Source organism: Globicephala melas, chromosome 10, assembly GCF_963455315.2.
Source record: "Globicephala melas chromosome 10, mGloMel1.2, whole genome shotgun sequence".
Classification (NCBI taxonomy): Eukaryota; Metazoa; Chordata; class Mammalia; order Artiodactyla; family Delphinidae; genus Globicephala; species Globicephala melas.
Window position 1 is genome coordinate 44,469,772 of NC_083323.1, and position 22,635 is coordinate 44,492,406.

Genomic DNA, 22,635 nt, shown 5'->3' on the forward strand with positions numbered 1-22,635 from the left:
ACTAGAACCACCAAGCAATTATGAAAATGTGAGTAAAAAAGAAAAAAATCCTTCCCAACCTAGAAGGTTTCTTTAGCATCAAAACTTTCAACATTGCCAAATATATACTTCTAGGCTATTACATGAACATTCTGAAATGAGAACATAAAATAAGAGAAAAAATAAATTAAAAAAGGAAACGAAAGAAACCTGCTGATGCAAGAGCTAAGTAGGTTAGAGAAAAATGCCTCTAAGGCAAGTTTATTGTGCCTCTGAACTAGCAATCTAACCAAATGGTAACGTTTACAAGGAGGGAGAGAGTGTTTGCAGATAGGTATACATACCCCAGTGTGTGCAATTCACTGATCTGTATGCATTTACACACATACCAATATTACGAATATATCACCCATTAGCCGAATGTGTCAAATCATTTCACAAATACATTTTAAAGATATCAAAAACATCATTTTATAGTATCAACCCTATGAGTTAAAATGAATAACATATCTTGAGCTCTTAACTAACAGGCAAAAGAAAACCAGTAAGAATAAGTTTCTAAAGCCTCCCATCAAGCTGGGTAAATGCTTGTGCGATGGACAAATAGAGATATATGTCATTACTAATGAAGGCTTTTTAGTTAATGCTATATAGTCACAGTAGTCAACTAACAACATTTAATTCAGAGGCAAAATGATAAGGATTCAATCAGCTGTATACAAACAAATTCATTGAAATTGAGGAACAGAAGTTATTTTCTCTGATTGAGAAATACGAATAGCTATTGCTATTTAATTTTTTAAAGTACTTGATTTTTATTAGAGATAGTATTCTTGATTCTCAAATCCATGGAATCTTTCCTTAAAATTAATATTTTTCTCTATAGCGTAGTCATTAATTTTAGCTTTGTAGTTGGTCTTTAATAAGTTAAATGTTAATTAGTTCAAATCCAATGACTAAACATCATCAATGATAGTATTATTATCACATGGTATTGACTGATCACAAGAAATTATTATGATGAATTAACCTTTCTACCTATACCATACCTAAAACTGCACAGTGATTTAAATGAAACACGGAGAAATTGAACAAAACCTATCTATGGTCATTTAATTTTAGATTAAGCATGATTCAGCTTCCATCTGGATAAAAGCGCAATACAATCTCTTCAGAAAGGAAATTAACTTTGACACATGGTCTCTGTTCCTCTGTTATTTTCTGACTTTTCATTTATCTAAAAACCTACATGCAAGGGAGCAAACACTCTTTCACAAACATAAGCTTGCAGTTTTCAAATAAAAATCCTGTATACATATGTTAACATATAACTTCTCACTGGAACACAAGTTATTGAGTTTGTTGTTGCTACTAATAATCCCTATCTATAGCTTTGTGCTGTCATTACCTTTAGGCTATCAGAATTTTATGAGCACAAACCAATAATAATGATATTTCCCTTTTGCTTTTTATCTACACCTCATTGCCTTACATTGATTTGCATAAGCAATTTCCACCCTGATAATTGGAGGCAAACATCTTTTTGTAGGTTACCTTATGGAAAAGAGCAGTTAAATACTAATCAAGAGAAATCTTTCTTTATTCAACCATATTTTAAATGATATTGAATTACCCTCATTGGATAAGCAGGAGGGTGACTCACTTTCTGACATGGATTTCAGAGTGAGTTTATATCAAGTTTAGCAATGATCTTTCTTCATAATTTCAGTTCCCTGGTATTGCCTCATAACAACATGAAGAATGGTACTGCCAGATCATTAAAACAATATTGTTTTGTTTGAAAAGAAAAAGCAGTAGTTATGTACTAATTATTTTTTAATAGCTACTGAGCCAATCAATGTTATCTGAGGATTTCAAAATTATAGCTTTATTCCTTTATTTCCAAAAAACTCAAAGAAAAATTTAAAAACTGTTACTAGGGAGATTAAAACAAGTAAAAATGAACTAAGAAAGGTTAAATTCATGTGAAAACAATTCTATCTAAAAGAATCCTTATCTGAATTATTTACTTTAAAAATAAGCCTAGAATACTTATGTAAGAACGAGGATTTGAGCTGTGGAAGCTTAAATTATAAAAACAAGGTAAAAGAAGTAGATCCTAATTTACTGGATCTATACACATAAACATTGCTACATATGGGCGAAAACTAATATATATGTACTTAAACAGTAAGAAGCCTAGGAAATTAAAAATGTGAGAATTTCAGAAAGACTCAGCAATTCTTACAGTAATAGGGTTTGAGCATGATGTGAACTAAAATGACACACAGAACACAGTGCCACCGAAGCCAACTGAAGAAAGTGATTCAAGGACTTCTGGGTTATGACGGTGAATTGAACAACCACATCTAAGTTCACTCCCTCCCAAAACCTGACTAGGGCTACACTGAGTGTATGGGTGTTCTTTCTTTGTGACACCAAAATTTCTTGATTTTCTGAAATCTAGCGGTGGCTTTCCTGACTTTCACTTCACTAACCCTCCCAACAGCGTCAAAGCCAAATAGTCTTAATACTCAGATGATTAACTGAAGATTCAAGGACACTTTTGCACATCTAGTTAACAAATTTTCCCATCAAATTGAAATAGCTGTCCTAAATTAAAGTATCAAACCCAAACTGTCTAGCTAGTAAAATGCATTAAATGTCTTAGATGCAGAGAATCTGAAAGATGAAAAAAATCTTAGAGAGCATTTAATTCTACTCTTGCATTTTGTAACTATAAAGTCAGAGGCCACAAAAGGTTTAGTGACTAGCAGAAAGCCCATCATTAATTAGAAACAGGAATAAGAATTGTTTCTCTCTACTTATTCCATTGCCTCTTGTGTCCCAAAATATGCCAGCTATTGATTTGGGAAATCGATTATGGAAGAACAATAGCTATTCAGAGTTTGCAAAAATACAAATATTTCTATGTTTTTAAAAGTGTATTATTTACAAGTGGCATACATGATCCAACAAGGGTTCAAGCTTCGTTTGCTGTGTTTCGTTTTCAATTTAAACATCAAAACAAAACAGAAGCTGGCATTAATGGTAGTCAGGACTAATTTTTTATGACTGTATATACTGTCTATTACATTCTAAATAGATAGAATGTATGTTCTGTCTATTACATACTGTAAGAAGTTTTGAGGTAACTTACTTTTAAAAATTATGCAAGACTGAACCATTTAAGCATCAGACAAAATTCAAGAAATAAGGGAAGTAGACCAAAAAATCAAAAAGATGAGACCAAGGGAAGTTGTATTATTCACTATAAAAGTGTTTACCACCAGACTTTCTCATAGCTGATCAAATGGATTTACGGGTACCAGGAGTCCCTTCCTACTGAAGGATATATGTATAAGTTGAAACCTGAAATATGTTGTCCAATACAAAATATTATAAAAGTAGAAAAATGTAGTTGAATCCATACTCAAATACTTGCTAAGTTAAATATAAACATGTGAACTGACCCATCTTTCTATATTATTATATTTAATATACAAATATATTTACAGTTTATTTTATATCTATGTATATTTATTATGATATATCATATATTTATTTAAATTATATTTTAAATTTATATCATGTAAATATATATTTTATATATTTGTGGTTGTATTTGTAAAAAATGTTTGCTTTGTTCCCAAAAGAGCTTAAGATGGTTAATTAGGATATAGAAAATACAAGAGAACACAAGTTTTAGAAGAAACCACCATTATACTATTGTCCTTGTGTGAAACATCAGGGCTAAGGTCCAAGTACTAAAACAAAAAGAAAAAAAGAAGGAAAGGAAAGATGAAGGAGGGAAGAAAGAAGAAAGGAAGAGAGGGAGGAAGGAAGGGAGGAAGAGGGAGAGAGGGAGGGGAAAATATGTGAAAAATATACTATCTGCAACTTGGGATGCCTACATCTATAAATCTAACCCTGGCTCTGTCTGCAAATATAAACTTCCATTTGTCAACACAGAAATATCCATGGTTAATGTAAAGACAGTTAATAGATTTTCCAGCAGAGGTAAGTGCTGACAGTCCAGATTAGCTCTTTCAACAACATGTAAACCAAGACTCCCCAGAGCCTTGTGGATGGGAAATATATTAATATCAACTCTGTGACCACTCAGTACCATACATGAAGTGTCTGTACAGGAGGTCATTTCCAAACTGTATTCCATACATCTTCCTGCACGAGAGATGGTAACTTATCACTTAGACATAGGGATCTACTGTAAACTAATTCAAACTGCTGATGATACGCTAAATAGACATAGGGATCTACTGTAAACTAATCCAAACTGCTGATGATACACTAAATAGACATAGGGATCTACTGTAAACTAATGCAAACTGCTGATGATACACTAAATCAGTGTGAGTGATGAGTATAAATAAAGCTGCAAGGGAAGTACCGAAGGATAAAGATCTATCTGATCAATGAGATGTCACAAGGCAAATGAAATGCAATGTTGACAAACACAAGAGTCCCACAGTTGAAAATTAACCAAATCAAGTATCAGAGCATAAAGGCACACACATTAAAACAAGCTTCAAATGAAAGTTTAATATAATGGGGGTCAGAGGGTATAGTCTAACTGTTTCAGATAAAACTGAACGGACTGGGTCAGTAGAAAAGGGTGAGTTAAATATTGATGTATTTTGCGTACTATAGAAATTGTGACAAGATAAAGAAAAATGTTGCAAAACAATAATTCTTTCCAGATAACATAACTATAGTTATTCAATCTGCCAAGCAAATCTATACACACAAGTGAGAAAAAAAACCAATAAAAATTGTATACAGAAAATGATTTCACATCAACTTGCTACTAGGAAATCAAATTCAGTTTGTGTAGCCCTTATGAAAGTTTAGATATTCTGTGGAACTGTACTGTCATGCTACATCTTCAGCGGGAAAAACAAAGGAGTGGGGATAAGGAAGGATGTTTCTCCAGACAGTTGATATTCATGGAGGGCACACCTAGAGAAAAAAGATTTTCCTAACTATGTGATCAGAATAGAGACTTTAGCACCCGGCAGACAGGTTCAATTGAATTCAGCTATTCTGAAGGTGTCCCTAATGGGAAGAGCTGATTTTAAAGTAAATTTCAACCCCTGCTGGGACAATTCGGTAAAAAACTTTCTAAGGGAAATTATTCTTCAAGAAATTTATGTATTTTTTTCTCTGTTGTGTTAACGTATTTATAGCTTTGTCATAACATATTTAACTCTTGCTTTGTATTTTATCTTTTGGTTTATTTTGGGTAAAGACAGAATTACACTACTAAAATATGACCTGATCCCATATGTAGTTTATTTACATTTCAGAATGAAAAGCTTACTAAGAAGAGCTAAGATTGATTGCTCTCTCTGTCTTAGCATAATTGTATTTCAGGTGAACATCAATTTACTTTAAGGACACTTCTAAGTAGAACGCATCATAAATAATTCATCAATCACAGCTGCTAGGAACGTGATTTACTCCAACAGATTCAATGGAATAAAAGTTCTAGTTTTCTATATTTGCTTTCAAGAATTTAAGAATCCTCCTTTTCTAAGAATCTTCTCCCAGATTCCATACTTCACACTATAAATGTATTATAATAAAACTGTTTCTTTTTTCCCCTTTTTTTAAAAACAGTGCATTTTCTAATTTACAAAAACATTTAAATATATTTGGAAAAAATAACAATCTATGTATGTCAACATTAAAAGAGCAAACAACATAAAAGGCACATATCTGAAAAAAAGCGTTAAGAATTTCTCAAATACATAATTCTAAGAAGGCTAACATAACTTGTTTTCACTTTATATGAACTTTTAAATGGAAGAAAAGGGAATCAGACTTTCATAAAATCTTGTATAGAATACTTAGGATCTAATATATTTGAAAATTACTTCAGTTTTAAAATGCATATTAAAGAGATTCTAAATGGTATAACAGTTGGAGTTTTGTGGGTTGGTGTGGAATCTTGTCTACCACTTTCATTTGTCATGTGGAACGACACTGTTTACCTTATTCATCTTAAAGTTTTCCATCAAATTCAGCATTTTTGTATTAGCAATTTCCCAAGCTGTGAAATATCTTTAAAATAAATACAGGAGGGGCTTCCCTGGTGGCACAGTGGTTGGGAATCCGCTTTCCAATGCCGGGGACATGGGTTCAAGACCCGGTCTGGGAAGATCCCACATGCCACGGACCAACTAAGCCTGTGCGCCACAGCTACTGAAGCCCACGTGCCTAGAGCCTGTGCTCCACAACAAGAGAAGCCCGCACACCACAGCAAGGAGTGGCCCCTGAAAGCCCGTGCGCAGCAACGAAGACCCAAAGCAGCCATAAATAAATAAATGGGAAAAAAAATAAATGCAGGAACAAGGAAAAGTGCAAGAGAAAATAGAAAGCATTTTACTTACTTGCAAACCCCTCTGAAATACTGAATGGCCCATAAAATTAGCCAGCATTCTAATTAAAGCAGCACCCTGTAAGAAAGAGTATTTTTTTAAAAGAAAGAAAAAAACATTTCAACCAAGTCACATGATTCTAAAATTATTCCATACCCATAAAAAATAATTTGCTTCATTCATGCTATTTTATTCTTTAAAATAGTTAAGAAATAAGAGAATTATGAATGAAATACTTCACTTAGAGGAAACAATTGCATTTATTGTTTTGTGGATCTAAAAGTTTTGTGGATATAAAACCAATGACTTCAAAATAGAAGTCTCTTGGATAAAATCTCTCAGAGCAATAATAAGCTGTAATTCAGGAATAATAAAAGTTTTACTGAGCACTGTATATGACGAAGTTAATAAGACATGGTTCATGTACTCACAAGTTCATAATCTAGTAAGGGAGGGACAACCATGTTAATAAATAATCATGTTAAAACATAGCTTTGAAGTAACACAGCTACATACTCTACCCCTAGTCCAGTCAAGAATAATTTAGCCATAGAAGTGGACAGTAGGCGTGCCAAGCAGTCGGACTGCTTGGGTTCAAATCCTGGCTCTGGCATTACCCTCCATGTTTACCCAGGAGAAGTGTTTAACCCCTCTGTTCCTCACTTTTCTCAGTTGTAAAGTGTAGGCAATAATAGTCCCAATTTACTATGGTTGTTCTGAAATTTAAATATATTACTGTATGTAAGCAGTTCAAGCTGGGTTTGAAAAACAGTAACCATGATAGAAATATTAGCTGTCAGTATTATATCAAGCTAATGATTTTTATTTCCTGTTTCTTTTTCCCTTTTAGAGTCTTCTATAAATCCATATACAAGTAGAACACTTACGTGGTTGATATAAATATTTAGACTAATAGAAGAAAATACTAATTTAAGAGTCTATCTCACTTTGGGAACAGTTATTTTATTGTAGAGCAATATCAGTGCAAAAAGCCTGACATGTAATCAATGTGAAACATTCCAAGAAATGATGGCTAAGCCTGGATGATCACAAATCTGTATGTAAAATATAAATAAGCCTTCAAGGAGATATTACAATCTGCACCAAATTGTATGAAGCAGTGAATTATAAGCAGCAAAAGTTTAAATATAAATGATAGCCTGGTTTTAAGGGAAATAAATCCCTTTATGACTACATTTCCCACTTCATACTCGTTACAAATTCGTACCAGTCAATAACTAATTTCTTACCAGGTGTCTCTTTTTTATAAGAGAATCATAAGAACCACATATAGACTCATCCTGCCTGGGGCTGGACTGCAGCAGCCAGTACGGAGATGCAAGAATGAATTTCCATTGTTTGTTACCAGAATTGTTTCCTGTAATTCCAAATTTTTAATGCAATACGGTACTCAGGCTCCTGAATCACCATTAAAGAAATGTCTCAAAAACTTTCAGTCATCACCACAGTTGCTCTCAAAACTGGTATTTTATTCACAACTCAACAAATGATGAGCTGTACAAGCCATAGAGTTGTATGCCTCTTCTGGTATATTTTCTTCCCACACCTTCTACTCTTTGCTCTTTCTTTTGCTTCTTAGTCTGTATCTTCTGCACACTTGTATAAATCCATAAAATATAAGCATTTATGATTCAATCTGGGGACCAGGTTAGAATTCCCTTTAGAACTTATCAACTCTGCTCCTTGAATTTCCTTGACAAGCTCCCCTCCTATATATTTCCCAATCTAATCTATCCACCCTGAGGGTAGAAACTGTCAGTTCGGCAGAAAAACTAACCCTTGCCACCCAGGGTGTGAGACAGAATCTTGAGCAGCCAACTCAAACTTTCCTTCAGTACAGAATAGCCATCTTCAGATGATTTAAGTGCTTCCCTCTAGGTAATAAGGACTTGGTCTCTTGTCGGGCTGTAAGCTGCAAAAACTATCAATTTAGCATGGGCTAATGGCAAAAGAGTTCTTCCTAACCATAAAGAATGTACCGGGCTTCCCTGGTGGCACAGTCATTGAGAATCCACCTGTCAGTGCAGGGGACACGGGTTCGAGCCCTGGTCCGGGTGGATCCTACATGCTGGGGAGCAACTAAGCCCGTACGCCACAATTACTAAGCCTGCACTCTAGAGCCTTCAAGCCATAACTACTGAAGCCCGTGCACCTAGAGCCTGTGCTCCCCAACAAGAGAAGCCACCGCAATGAGAAGCTCGCGCACTGCAACGAAGAGTAGACCCTGCTCGCCACAACTAGAGAAAAGCCCGCACGCAGCAACGAAGACCCAACGCAGCCAAAAATAAATAAATTAATTAATTAAAAAAAAAAAGAATGTACCCATTTTCCTGTCTAGGTTGAGCTGTAGCAGAGTACTCACAGGAAAGAAAATCTGGAAATATAATCAATATTTAAAAGTTATATAATATTACTGAACTCCCTATTATTATTATATTGTATAATTTAATTAACTTTTCAAAAATATGTCTGTCTTGTCAATTAGAACATTTTAAGTTCTCCAGAGTAGTATGCATGCGTTCTTCTATATTTAACTAGCCTTTTCTTTCCAAAGCTCAATTTTAAAAATCTCTGTTTCATAGAACTTCATAGGCAGATGGGCTCTCCAAGTGTCATCATGCAGCCAACACACACTAAGTACCTACTATAGATGGGTTATAACAAAGATCGTACCTTTTAATGCAGGCAAAACTCATTGTAAACCTTTGTTCAAAAAAGAAAACAATGAATCCCCTTTCATTGTGTCTTTAAAATATTTTTCCACCAAAGTAGATATAATTTACAACATTGTAATTTATACTCACTTGTGATTCAAAATTCTAGCCCCAATCAAGCAAACTGGATGTTACATAGCCTAAATAGCTTTATGGGAAATAAATATACTATTTCTGCAAGATCTGTATAATTCTGAAACTTAATCAAGAAAACATCACTATATTTGCTATACTAAAGTTCAGAGAGATATTAGGATGGAAACTACTACCTGATTTTTAAAAAAAATTTTTTTTAGTATTTATTTAGGCTGTGCCTGGTCTTAGTTGCAGCATGCAGACTCTTCGTTGAGGCATGCAGACTTCTTAGTTGCGGCGTAAACGTGGGATCCACTTTCCTGACCGGGGTTTGAACCCAGGCCCCCTGTATTGGGAGTGTGGAGTCTTACCCACCGGACCACCAGGAAAGTCCCACACTACCTGATTTTTTTAAGGTTTCATAAAGAATATTCTACAAGAATACGATTATAAACCCCATTAGTCATTTAGTAATTTTTGTACTTGTGGTATCTTTTTCATATAAGTTCGTAGCTAAAATTTCTTTTATTTTACATGAAATCATTTGCATGCATGTCAGTCTCAAAGACAGTAAACATCTCCAGAGAAAGGACTGTGTCCTTATGACTTGGTACCCCTGTTCCCTCTGCCTGGCTGAGAAAGCTTCTCCTTAACACAATGAGAGAGGAAGACAAATTAGTTGCACACATAGCAATTACTTATTGTATTTGTCATTCTAGAAGACTACTCAGCCAGGATAGACAGTTTATTACTTTATCTTACCTTTGTACTTCAGTGATAAGTAATCACTTTGAAGAGAGGAAGATCTGCTCCACTACTTTATTCTTTTAACATATGCTTACTGAGGAAGGCTGCGTGCTCAGGATCCTATAAAGCATAAATAGGAATGCCACAAGTCTCTATCCTCAAGGACCTCAAACCCTCCTAAGTGAGATGAGAAGATACAACGTAGTATAAGATGAATGACAAAAGAAATAAAATATTCTACAGTGTTTCAGAAGAGAGGGAGGATGAAGGGTAAAGAGGATCTAAAGAAGTGTCACTTGTGTTGCACTCTGAAGGGTGGATGGGATTCCATGAGCAAAGGTAAACACAGAGCATGCATGCTGTGGGAGGAACAGCCTTTGTGTGATGCCATGCAGGTGTGAAAGCGAAAAGCACAAGTGGCTAAGGTAATACTGAAAGACAAAGGGCTTACAACTAGGTGATAGAAGATTCAATGGAATATAAGATTGAAGCAGTTCTTAGAGAAGATTGAATACCAGGACTAAGACATTTGAACTCTGTTAGAGGATCAGGAAGAATTTTTGGAAAAGTGGTTAAAAAAGTGAGGACTCATCTATAATACTCCAAGGAGGAAGTAAAATAACCAGGAGCAAATGGTAGCAGTGAGGATAAAAACCAGAGATAGGTTTAAGCAAGAGAACAAAAATCATTTTAAATCTGAACGCCTGAGTGACTAGAAGATGATATTAGCAGATATTTGGAATTTAAAAGAAAGTGTTAGGTGAATATGGTAGCATTCATTTGAAACAGGTGGTGTTTGAGGAACAACTAGGGAACCAGAAGAACAGAAGGAAAATGTGACCATAGGAATGAAATTAACTGGAAGGTTTTGATTGAAGACATAAATTAGAATTTGTAGGGGGTGCGATTGCCAAGAGAAGAGTTCTGAGGTTTTAGTGAGGGAGATAGAAAACAGAATTTAGAAACTATGGACTCTGTATGACTTGCACTTGAGTGCCTGTAATAAGCACTCAATGAATACCTGTTGAGAAAATCAATGAAAAAAATTGAAATGAAGAGCAAAGGATGACACACTGTGATTGAAAAAACAAATAGAAGGAGAACTGGGTATACGTGGTGGCAAAGAAAACATATTTTAAGAATAAGTGCTTCAGTTTTAACAAAAAAAGATAGCTAAGACCAAAGTAGGTCACGTTTAAGAGAGAGCTATTTAAATAGACTTGGTGTGAAAGCCAGATTGCAAAATAATGGAAACAGAGGAAGAAAAGAGAAAGCAATAAGCATGTTCACATGAGGCTTGTTTGTGGTTTTGTTCTTAAAAATGTGGGAGAAAATTTCATGCAAAGAAAAGATAATCTAGTAGAGAAAGGTACTACTAGATACACAGTAGATCGAGAGATGGTTACCGGAACAAAACTCTAGGATAGCCAAATAAGAAGAGAATTAGGGTTAGTCTTGGAAAAGGATAAGGACAAATTTCCTCTGAGACAGGCCTAAGACAGAAAATGGAAGTAAAAAATAAGTTAAAATTTTTGAAGTATAAAACAATGAAGTTGACGAAATAGACTGTAAGCTTCACTGAGGTGGAGACTTGGTCTGTGTGACTCACACTGTAGATTCACTGCAGAAAACTTTCTGGCACATAGCAGGTTCTCAATAACTACTCAATGAGAGATGGCCTGTCACTCTTCAGTAATGTAGGAGATGTGGTCCCAAGATTATGTGATTTCAAAGAGTAGAACTAGGTTTGAATTAACTCCAGTGAGAAGGTAAAAAGGAGTCCAAAACATGTAGAAATGTGCAGAAAAGTTCTAAGTCCTAGTTTAAGTTATTAATGACATAGTTGTCATTCATTAAGCAACTGTTATGTGCCAAATTCACGATACTGTAAGGAACATGCTACTATCCTTATTTGTCAGATCATGAAATTGAGACTTGAACGGATGTGTGTAACTTGACCAAATTAACACAGGTAGTGAGCAGGGAAGCCAGGATTAGAAACCCAGTCATGTGCAACTCCAAAATCAGTAATCTTAACCAATTTGGATGACTTTCTTGTGTTCCCAAATCAAAATAGTTACATGATACTCTTCAGAAACACTGGGTATAGTAAGAACTTGGAAAAAGAAAAGAAATTCTTAGACTTACTCAGAGCTTAGAATCAATAGGTGTTCCCAGAAGAGGACAAAGGGAAACCTAACGGAAGAGACCTAGTTGAAATAGCTGATCAATATGCCCAGGATTGAGGATGAATAGAAGATATAAACTGGCTAGCAGAATAGAACATGTTGACGGACTAGGAGACATAAAGCTCATTCAGGCAGGTTCAGTAAGAACAAAGGGCTAGCAAAGTTGAAAATAGTGATATTTTTATCAGATGCTGTGCGTGGATGTGGCAGCTGTGAAAAGGCACTGCTTAGATTTCCTACTATTGCTCCTTTGCATTTGCCACCATGAAGGCTGCACTTCCCTCAGTTCACTCCAAGTCTATGACTTTCTCCCTTCCCTCTCTCCTTGCACAGGCTGTGAGCGGCAGTGTGGTCTCAAGAAGCTCTCGCTTCCTTCTCTGGCTCTTTTCCCAAGTAACTATCTCACACCATTGTGTTCCCTTCTCAGAAGACCTAACCCAATAGGGCGACTTTAAATACTGAAGTACAAAACAAGCATAAATTGTTGGATGATAGGTCACTGGAATAAGTTGCTACTGAGTATACTCTAATATTAAGTAACACACACACCCAAATAAAACCTTTTCCTTCTTAGTCTTCTCAAGAAGTCCTTTAGAACGAAATTATTTGTAGTGAGGTGGATGGACCTAGAGTCTGTCATACAGAGTGAAGTAAGTCAGAGGAGAAAAACAAATACCATATGTGAACACACATATATGGAATCTAAAAAAAAAAAAAACAGTACTGATGAACCTAGTGGCAGGGCAGGAATACAGACGCAGACGTAGAGAATGGACTTGAGGACGTGGTGGGGAAGGGGAAGCTGGGACGAAGTGAGAGAGTAGCATTGACACATATACACTACTAAATGTAAAATGGATGGCTAGTGGGAAGCAGCTGCATAGCACAGGAAGATCAGCTCGGTGCTTTGTGACCACCTAGAGGAGTGGGATAGGGAGGGTGGGAGGGAGACTCAAGAGGGAGGGGATATAGGGATATATGTATACATATAGCTGATTCACTTTGTTGTACAGCAGAAACTAACACAACGTTGTAAAGCAACTATATACCGATAACGATATAGATAGATATAGATATAGATACAGCTATAAAAGAAGTCCTTTAGCGTTTATATTCCAATATTCCACATTACAGATGTGTCTGCTCTTCTCAAGGATAGAAGCAGGTAAGCAAAAAGGTATCATTATATTCAGTCTACATATGGGAGAAACTGAGACAAAGGAACAGGTAATCTGTTCAAAGTGACACAGGTATAGTAGTTACAGGAAATTATCTCCATTCATTCAGTTGTTGAGTTGATTAGCACAGAAACCTACAAGGTGAGACTTTCTTGTTACTTTCTAAATTACTGAAAGGATTAGTCTATTGATCCTAAACCAAAGTACTTTTATAATGTAAATTTCTAAATTATGTCATTGCACTATATCTGGACATGTGTGGAGATTATGTGATGCTCTAACATGATTTGTTACTGAAGAATGTCTTCGGTCTGGAGTAAAAGCATATCTTAAATCCTCCATGGTTTTTCAAAAACATGTTTTTTCCTTTATTTTTTTACAAGAGTATGATAGCTATATCTAGGACCCAAGGAAAAGGAAAAATAAATAAAATATCTAATCCTGAAAATCATTCACTCTCAAATTGATTACTCAAATGAAAGGAAGAGAGAAATACAGAGAGAGAGAGAGAGAGAGAAGAGGAAGAGGGAAAAAAAGGACAAAAAAAGAAAGTTAATTTGACAAAGAAAGCAGAATTAATGCCCCATTGCCCCAGTCACTCGCACCTGGAACCTTGGAGTCCTCTTTGATTTATTACCTCCTGAGGCCAAGTTTCTATCACTGCACAGCTGAATTATTTCACAGCCTGCCAGCACCAACCTCAGAAGCATTCTCACTTTCACAAGTCCATCTTATGGACCACATCAGACTAATTTTAATAATTACTTCTGAAGAAGCATAATGTCTGCTAAAAGTCCAAATTCTGTCATCTACTGGATGTGAGAGCTTAGGCATGTTATAGAAGCTGCCTAAGTATCTACAATTAGAACAGAACAACAGCAACAAAGATTACTTCTACCAATGATGATTATGGTGATAATACTTACCTCAAGATTTTTCTGAGGATTCATTTAAATCATTCATATAAAGTACTTGGAACAGTGTTTGGCATATAATTTGCTTCAACCAAAGTTTGCAGTTATTGTCATCATCTTTATCATTACCATCGTTTTTATGTTAGCACCCTGCCCTCCAAACTCTTTCCTTTTTAAAAACAATTCCTATGGTAGTAAATCAAGGCCATACACAATGAAACTCACCATTACCTACCAATACTTTTTCCATATGGCCAAATAATCAGCCTCTAGTTAAGCTGATCTTCTCATATCCCTCGAGCATACCTTATACCTTCATGCTTTAATCATGCTATTTACTTCAACTGCAATGACATTCTTTTTCAATCTTATATTCTAAGCCCCATAAATTATTCAAAAGCACAGGGAAAGTCCATACTATATTATGAAACTTCCTACAAATGTTAGTCCTCAATGCTTTTCTCTCCTCTGCAGTCATTAAATCCTTTAAGTCTAAACTACATAATTTATCAAATTATTTTACATCACTCACTAATTGTTTCATATGACCGTTTCTTCTTTCCACAATTAGATGTAGCTCAGAACATTTAGACTTATTATTGGCACACCTGTTAGTTGTCAGTGCCATAACTTTTCCATTGCCAGTGAAAGATGGTCCTAGCTAAGAAAAGTATCCACCAACAGCTTGCTAGATTCAAATCAGCAATCCAAACCATGAGCTTGTAGCCAATACATGGCTATTCAATCTTCCCTGCCATGAAAATTAGCTTATATCCTACACTGCAGCTTTTTGTTTTTTAGTATTCTCAAGCATTGGTATTCAAACAGGGTAATATATATTTAAGTCAAAAGGAAACCAAGAAAGAGGACCACAGATCTGAGACAAGAAAACAGGGAGCTTTCAACAGCGCCAGATATAGTACTTACATGAAAGCATTCAGTTAAAGAAATCTGAAACATAACAATACTGTAAACTCAGTGAATGTTCATGAAAGTAACTTATTTAAGAGCAGAAATTAATGAAACAGAAAATAAAGAAATTATTGAGAAGATGAAAAACATTTGTTGTGACTTAGCATTCATTCAAAATATTATGTCTTAATAAACTAGAAAGAGAAGGGAATTTATTAACATGTTAAAGGCCCTCTTCCAAAAATATACTGAGTGGTGAGACATTGTAAGTCCTCTCCATTATGATGGGAATAAGACAAGAATGCTTCCCATTAATACTTATATTCAAAAACACAATAAAATAAATGAACAAATACAGAATTATAAGCAAAAGCTAGAAACGAAGAAATAAATTCGTATTATGTAGAGATAATGTGAAAGTCCTTATAGAAATCCAAGAGAATCTATAGAACTAATCTATAAAATCAATAAAAAAGTGCAGCAAGTTTGCCTGACACAGACTAATACATAAATATCAAGAAAGTAAACATAAATCAGTAAAAACTAATTTAAAGAATTAATTTAGAAAGAATCCTATTCTCAAGAGCAAATATACAAATACGAAAAAACCAAAAATTATAGGGAGAAATTAAAAGTTTGTTCAGAGTTTTCATGGAGAACATTACAGAAATTATCCAAAGACTCAAGGACTATATTCCTCACAAAGCTAAAGAGAATTGTTACTGTAAAAATGTCAATTTTTACAAATGGCATTTTTTATAATTTTACAATCTTTTTACAATTTTAAAAATGTCAAACTTTTACAAATAAATGTCAATTATTCCAAAATTAATGTATAAAATCTTCAAAGTTTTTTTTTCTAGAAACTGTCTTCATCTGAAAATTCATATGGATTGGCGAACAGTTAACAATAGCAATTTAGAAAGAGAACAAGACAGGGAGAATCATCATACCCGATATCAAACCTAAAAAGCTATAGTGGTTAGACCTTAGACAGAATTATTGAAGCAGGAATGCACATGTAAACCAGGGATCAGAATTTTGGTGCAAATGCACCAAAGCTGATACTGGTGATAGCCGACAGAGATGGTATCACACATGAGTGGGAGTAGGGCAGGAAATTCAATAAGTGGCACTGAGAAGATTATCTAAACCAAAATGACATTACATTGTACATCACACAAAAAAGAAACAACAAAAAATACCCAAATGGATTAAAGAACTTAATATAAGATGTAAAACTTTAAAAATATTAGAAAAAAACTCAAAACCTAGCTTTAAGATTTGGGATAAAGAAGGACATTTAAACAAAACAAAAAGCGTGAAGCATAAAAGAGCAAATGGACAAGTAGACTACATCTGAGTTAAAAACATCTGCGTGATAAAAGACATCGTAAATTAAAAGATAAATTACAGTCTTACTAGCAACCAAAGATTAGTATCCAGAATACAAAGAAAGCCTTTCATTAATCAATGATTAAATACATAAGCAAACAAATTTTAAAACAAAGACCCTATTGGAAAATGGGCAAAGGATATACACAGAAAATTTAAAAAGTAAGAAACTGGGCAATACATACATAAAAGTCTTAATCTCACTAATAAACAAAGAAATGTAAATTAAACAGGAAGATAGCATTTCACAGCCATTAGCCAAGCAAAAACTTTGGGAGTTTAATAATGCCAATTATAGATAGGGATGTGAGGAAACTATCTCTCAAACATTCCAGTGGGAGTATGAATACAGGTACCAACACTTTGGGGGAAAACTGTCACACTAAGGTAAAGTTAAAGATTGATTTTGTGAATTTAACAGACAATTATTGAGGGCTCACTGTGTCAGGCATTACTATAGGAACTGAAAATGATGCAGAGAGCAAACCAAATGAAGATTTCATGGAGTTTACATTCTAGGTAGGAGAGGCAGTTAATAAAGAAACAGCTTAATACAATCATGCCAAGTACTGACTATCGCTATGAAGAAAAATAAAGCAGGGTAAGGGAAAAGAGAATACTGGGGAAGATGGACTCTCAAATTTTACATCAGATAATCAGGTAAGATTGCTGTAATAAATTCACATTTGAGCACAGACATGAATTCATTGAAGAAGCAAGCCATGTTTACAACTGGGGAAGAACATTCCAGGCAGATAGAACACACATAGTTAAATTTTAAAACCTAGAATTCAGGAGAGAGATTGGGGTTAGAAGCCTAGAAGCCCCAGGCTCCCACAAGGAGATTGAAAATAATAACCATATATATGTATATATATATATGTCAAATTATAACATATGAGTATAAATATATCTGAAGAATGGGTTCTGGAGTATTTCAGCATTTAGAAGTTGAGAAAAGTTGAGTTCATCAAAGAAAGATTGAAAGAGAAAAGACAAGTGAGTGGGTAACAAACAAACAAACAAAAAGAATATGGCATCTAGGAAATAAAAGGAAGGGAGTGTTTCAAGGGGAGAACGATCATTGCTATAAAATGTGTTTGAGAAAGCAAGTAAACTAAGTTGAAGACTAATTGGATTTTGCAATGTGGAGTTAATATTTGACCTGACTGGAAAGATTTGGTTAAATAGTAAGAAAGAAAATATAATTAGAGTGGTTTTAAAAGAGAAGGGAAGGGCTTCCCTGGTGGCGCAGTGGTTGAGAGTCCGATGCAGGGCACGCGGGTTCGTGCCCCGGTCCGGCAAGATCCCACATGCCGCGGAGCGGCTGGGCCCGTGAGCCATGGCCGCTGAGCCTGCGCATCTGGAGCCTGTGCTCCACAAAGGGAGAGGCCACAACAGTGAGAGGCCCGCGTACCACAAAAAAAAAAAAAAAAAAAGAGAAGGGGAAAAAAGGAATTGGGGCTCTACATTAAAAGAATACAAAGGCATAAGGAAATAGTTTGGGGGGATGTCGGTCAAGGGGTGTTTATTAAGAATAAAATATAACATTCTATGCAGATAAGGGTAATAAAGTAGAGAAGGAAAATTTGATGATTCAGGAGAGAAGAGACAGCTCTGCTTAAGCAACCTCCCCAAACAGGCGAGAGGATGAAACCCAGTACACAGTGGAGGCACTGGCCTAGATTGAAGCACAGACATTTATCCATTGTAACCAGGAGCAAGGGATTCAACCGGTGAGATATATATAGAGGTTTGAAGGTGGGAGAACATTGATTGCCATTTCTCAGTGAATAAATGCAGAGTCAACAGATGTTGTACCCCTCTTTGTCTTAATCTTGCTGGTGGAAAACCCCTTATTCCATGATGTATCTGTAGAGCTTTCTAGGAATACTTTGGTGCTACCATTTTTTAAAAGAAACATCTAATAGAAGAAAAATGAAATAAGTTGAATTTAATTAGCCAGACATTTAGAGTATGCTTTAAACAAGATCTTATGAATAATAATTTGCTCTTAAAAATCAAATTATTAATGAACATATTGTAATTCCCATTAAAGTAGTATAAAAGTATTACCAGAGCAATGGTTTAAGAGTAAGTGATAAAAATACATTGTTTAAATTTCTGAACCAAATGGAAGGCTAAAATGTCCCAAACCAATAACAGTATTGAATGAGTTAAGCTAATTTAATTTTCTTTTAAGAATTCAGGAAACACCATTTGTTTTTAGGACTCTAAATGCTCTTTAATCCCAAATTCATTTTAGAATTTACGAACAGGCTTTCTTAAATATCGGCCAACAAATGGTATCCTCGTCACTTATTGCAGAACAATTGTTCCTTGTCGGAGTTAAACTATCACAGCTGGAAACACATATGAAATTTAGCTTATTAAGAAAAATACAACATGAATTAATGTTAGTGAACAATGCATGTCAAACATGCTACGTAAATAAGACCTTTAAGAGACACTTGCATAATATTGTGCTAGCAACTGTCACAAACTAAATACTTAACAGAATCACTACAAATTATGTTTCTGATATGTTTTGAATATAAAATACTTCCCTAATTTCTGTCTAATATAAAAGATGACATGGTACTTCTTAAAGAGACATTGCTGAATTAAGTTGAATGCTGACAAGTTAAGTAAATATGGTTTATTATGCAAACAACCATATATGTTAGTGTAATGAAACTTCAGTATCAGTTGGACATTTTGTCTGAAAATTAGAGTACAGCACTAACTTCTAATAAATTACTAAATTGCATATTTTCTGAATAATCTAAACATCTGCTTTTTCATCATGCAAAATATTCAGATATTTGATAATTATCTATAAATGAGTTTATATGCAAAACATAGTTATGTGGTTCAATTCATTCTCCTTTCCAATTTTTCTGTGCTATATTTTATTTTTATTATGCATATTGATGTATATAATAGTGCGGTGTATAAAATATATATGGTGTACATCAGTACCTTTATATTTTTTATATAATATAAAATTATATTGACAGAAAGAAAACTGAATGGGCATATGACTCTTAGGAGAATCGTACTTTCTTACACCTGTCTCTTTCTTCTTTATAATTCCTCTCACACATTGTGACCTATATTGTCTTTTGAGAGACTATGTAAAGATTAGTCTCTCTGGTTTCCCTGCACTTCCCATTATCCTTGCATTTGAACAAGTTCTTCATACATGAAAAATGCCCCAATTGCCCAAATCGTCTTAACTCAAATATGACTTAAGTCTTCTATTAAGTCTAATGCCACTTTTTTTTTAAAGAAATCTTTCCTAACTCAAAATCCAGAATTAAATTGTTATTACAATTCTCCTAGAGAAGTTGCTTTTTATATCTATTCTTACATCTATGTTGACGTAAAGCACAATATGTCTTATTTTGAGAATTTACATATTAACAACTATTTGCCACACCACTGGGAGTCAGGAGGGGAGGGGTCATGATCCACAAACCCCAGCATCTTTCTGCATGACTATACATTCAATACATGTCTACTAAATGAGATGACTAAGTAAATGTATCAATGTGTGAAATATTAGCAGAAAACAATAGGAAAAAAAAGAAAACAGTAAATAAGTATGACTGCAGTCTTATTTGGGACAAACACTATCCCGGCTGGAGATGCCAGGAAGAAAATGATTGTATAAAACTAAATACAGATTTTATCATTCATCTACACTGACTTCTTTTTCTGGATTCCCAAATTCAGGATTCCCTTCTACAGATTTACTCTAATATTTCTCAATATTTGTTGATACTTTTTTTTGTGGTATGTGGGCCTCTCACTTTTGTGGCCTCTCCCGTTGCGGAGCACAGGCTCTGGACGCGCAGGCTCAGCGGCCATGGCTCACGAGCCCAGCCGCTCTGCAGCATGTGGGATCTTCCCGGACCGGGGCACGAACCCATGTCCCCTGCATCGGCAGGCGGACTCTCAACCACTGTGCCACCAGGGAAGCCCTTGTTGATACTATTTCCTAAGTAATCTCATTCATTCAAACATTAAATTATAACCTTTAGTTATAAAAGGTCCTTTTGGTATTCATATTAATGTCATAAACAGACAGGCCTCCAAATCTCAGATACCCATTTGCAGACACTTTGCTGTCTCTGTACTCAAGCCAGAGCACTGTCAAGTGTAGCCTGACTGAAAGTGACACTTGAAGAAGAATGAACTTTGGTAGAAGACAGGCACTTTTGTGTAATTTTCATGTTGAAGAGAAAATCTACTTGCAGGTTATAAAGAAGTGATCTTACAGAGGGCAGACAGCAGAAGCAAGAAGAACTACAATCCTACAGCCTGTGGAATGAAAACCACATTCACAGAAATATAGACAAAATGAAAAGGCAGAGGACTATGTTCCAGATGAAGGAACAAGATAAAACCCCAGAAAATCAATTAAATGAAGTGGAGATAGGCAACCTTCCAGAAAAAGAATTCAGAATAATGATAGTGAAGATGATGAAGGACCTTGGAAAAAGAATGGAAGCAAAGATCGAGAGGATGCAAGAAATGTTTAACAAAGGCCTAGAAGAATTAAAGAACAACCAAACAGAGATGAACAATACAATTAACTGAAATGAAAAATACACTAGAAGGAATCAATAGCAGAATAACTGAGGCAGAAGAACAGATAAGTGACCTGAAAGACAGAATGGTGGAATTCACTGCAGTGGAACACAATAAAGAAAAAAGAATGAAAAGAAATGAAGACAGCCTAAGCGACCTCTGGGACAACATTAAATGCACCAACATTCGCATTACAGAGGTCCCAGGAGGAGATGAGAGAGAGAAAGGACCCTAGAAAATATATGAAGAGATTATAGTTGAAAACTTCCTGAAGATGGAAAAGGAAATAGTCACCCAAGTCCAGGAAGCACAGAGAGTCTCAGACAGGATAAACTCAAGGAGAAACCCGCCAAGACACATAGTAATCAAATTGACAAACATTAAAGAAAAATTATTAAAAGCAGCAGGGAAAAACGACAAATAACATACAAAGAAACTCCAATAAGGTTAACAGCTGATTTCTCAGCAGAAACTCTACAAGCCAGGGGAGTGGCATGATATATTTAAAGTGATGAAAGGAGAGAACCTACAGCCAAGATACTCTACCCAGCAAGGATCTCATTCAGATTCGATGGAGAAATCAAAAGCCTTACAGACAAGCAAAAGCTAAGAGAATTCAGCACCACCAAACCAGCTGTACAACAAATGCTAAAGGAACTTCTCTAAGTAGGAAACACAAGAGAAGAAAAGGACCTATAAAAACATACCCAAAACAATTAAGAAAATGGTAATAGAACATACATATGAATAACACCTTAAATGTGAATGGATTAAACGCTCCAACCAAAAGACACAAGCTCGCTGAATGGATACAAAAACAAAACCTGTACATATGCTGTCTACAAGAGACCCACTTCAGACCTAGGGACACATACAGACTGACAGTGAGGGGATGGAAAAAGATATTCCATGCAAATGGAAATCAAAAGAAAGCTGGAGCAGCAATTCTCATATCAGACAAAATAGACTTTAAAATAAAGAATGCTACAAGAGACAAGGAAGGACACTACACAATGATCAAGGGATCAATCTAAGAAGAAGATATAACAATTATAAATATATATGCACCCAACATAGGAGCACCTCAATACATAAGGCAAGTACTAACAGCTATAAAAGAGGAAATTGACAGCAACACAATAATAGTGGGGGACATTAAGGCCTCACCTATACCAATGGACAGATCATTCAGACAGAAAATTAATAAGGAAACAAAACCTTTAAATGACACAGTAGACCAGACAGGTTTAATTGATATTTATAGGACATTCCATTCAAAACCAGCAGATTACACTTTCTTCTCAATTGCCCACAGAACATCCTTCAGGATAGATCACATTTTGGCTCACAAATCAAGCCTCGGTAAATTTAAAAATATTGAAATCATATCAAACACTTTTTCTAACCACAACGATATGAGATTAGAAATGAATTACAAGGAAAAAAACATAAAAAACAAACACATGGAGGCTAAACAATACGTTACTAAATAACCAAGAGATCACTGAAGAAAT

At 35.1% G+C, this 22,635-nt stretch overlaps 1 protein-coding gene across 1 annotated transcript in view; it reads right to left on the reverse strand.

Moving 5' to 3' along the window:
• The window catches only part of TRHDE (thyrotropin releasing hormone degrading enzyme), a 405,192-nt gene that overhangs the window by 117,372 nt on the left and 265,185 nt on the right, over positions 1–22,635 (reverse strand). The window contains exon 7 of the mRNA XM_030866254.2: positions 6,393–6,458. Within this exon, the coding sequence (XP_030722114.1) occupies positions 6,393–6,458 (66 nt within the window). The remainder of the gene's footprint in view (positions 1–6,392; positions 6,459–22,635) is intronic.